At 60.7% G+C, this 1,051-nt stretch overlaps 1 protein-coding gene across 1 annotated transcript in view; it reads right to left on the bottom strand.

The window, feature by feature from the left end:
* The window catches only part of FEV (FEV, ETS transcription factor), a 4,172-nt gene extending 3,249 nt beyond the window's left edge, over positions 1-923 (bottom strand). The window contains 1 exon segment of the mRNA XM_019470908.1: positions 872-923. Coding sequence (XP_019326453.1) covers positions 872-923 — 52 coding nt within the window.
* Positions 924-1,051: the final 128 nt, after the last annotated feature.

Genomic DNA, 1,051 nt, shown 5'->3' with positions numbered 1-1,051 from the left:
CGCGGCGGCGAAGCCAGGAAACGCGTCCAGGAAAAAGGAAATCCGATTTCCGACCGAGCCGGGGAAGCTTTTAAATAGGAATAGAAAATCCCACAGGCTGGGGTAGGGAGGAGAGTGAGAGAGAGGGAGAGAGCTGCGGGGCAGGGGGAGAGGGAGAGGAGGCGGGTGGGGTGGAAGGATGGGTGGCAAGGATGGGAGCGGCGGGGAGGACGAGTGTCGGTGTTTGGGGAGCAGATGGCTGGGGAAAGGAGAGAGACATGGAGAGGTGGATGGAAGGAAGGAGAGATGAGTGGATGGATGGAAGGACAGAAGAGAGGATGGGTGGATGGATGGGTAGATGGAGGGAAGGATAAGAAGAAGGAGAGAAGGAAGGGCGAGAGGTGGAAGGATGGAAGGAAGGGCAGGTAATGAGTAAGACGGTGGAAGAATGGGCTGATGGAAGGGACAGAGGGTAGATGGAGGGGATGGCCGGTAGCGGGGACAGAAAGAGGGACGGAGGGACAGGTGGGTGGGGTGGAAGGATGGATGGAAGCACAGGGGAAGGGTCGGTGGGTGGAAGGATGTGTTGGAAGGACAGAAAGGTGGATGGAGGGATGGAAGGACAGGGGGACGGTGGGTGGATGAAGGATGGAAGGGAGGACGGGTGTGCAGGCGTGGAAGGCTGCGAGGGCAGCTGGAAGGAAGGAGGAAGGGATGGTTGGGGGTCTGGAAGGCAGGAAGGGAGGATGGACGGAGGGAGAGGGGAAGGCAGGGTGGGTGCTGGAGGGAGATGGGGCAGAGAAGAGCCCTGGGGCAGGGCGGGTGGGGGCCGGGGTGCTGTGCAGTGCACGGCACTGCAGCAGGGCAGCAGCCGGGGGGGGTTCGCCCGTACCTGGCAGGTACATGTTGAGCAGCAGTGGCACCGCTCCGGCGCCGTGTCTCATGGCAGCTGTGGGGGTGGCCCGCGGGCTGCATGTTTTAATATTCCTGCCCCTATTATTATTATTATTATTCCACTTTATCAGGGAGCAGCTGATGGCGAATAAATGGCAGCGGGACGGGCAGGGGACGG

Source organism: Aptenodytes forsteri, unplaced genomic scaffold, assembly GCF_000699145.1.
Source record: "Aptenodytes forsteri isolate BGI_AS27 unplaced genomic scaffold, ASM69914v1 Scaffold255, whole genome shotgun sequence".
NCBI lineage: Eukaryota > Metazoa > Chordata > Aves > Sphenisciformes > Spheniscidae > Aptenodytes > Aptenodytes forsteri.
The sequence above is the reverse complement of the archived record's forward strand: the minus strand, read 5'-3'. Positions and strand labels throughout refer to the sequence as shown.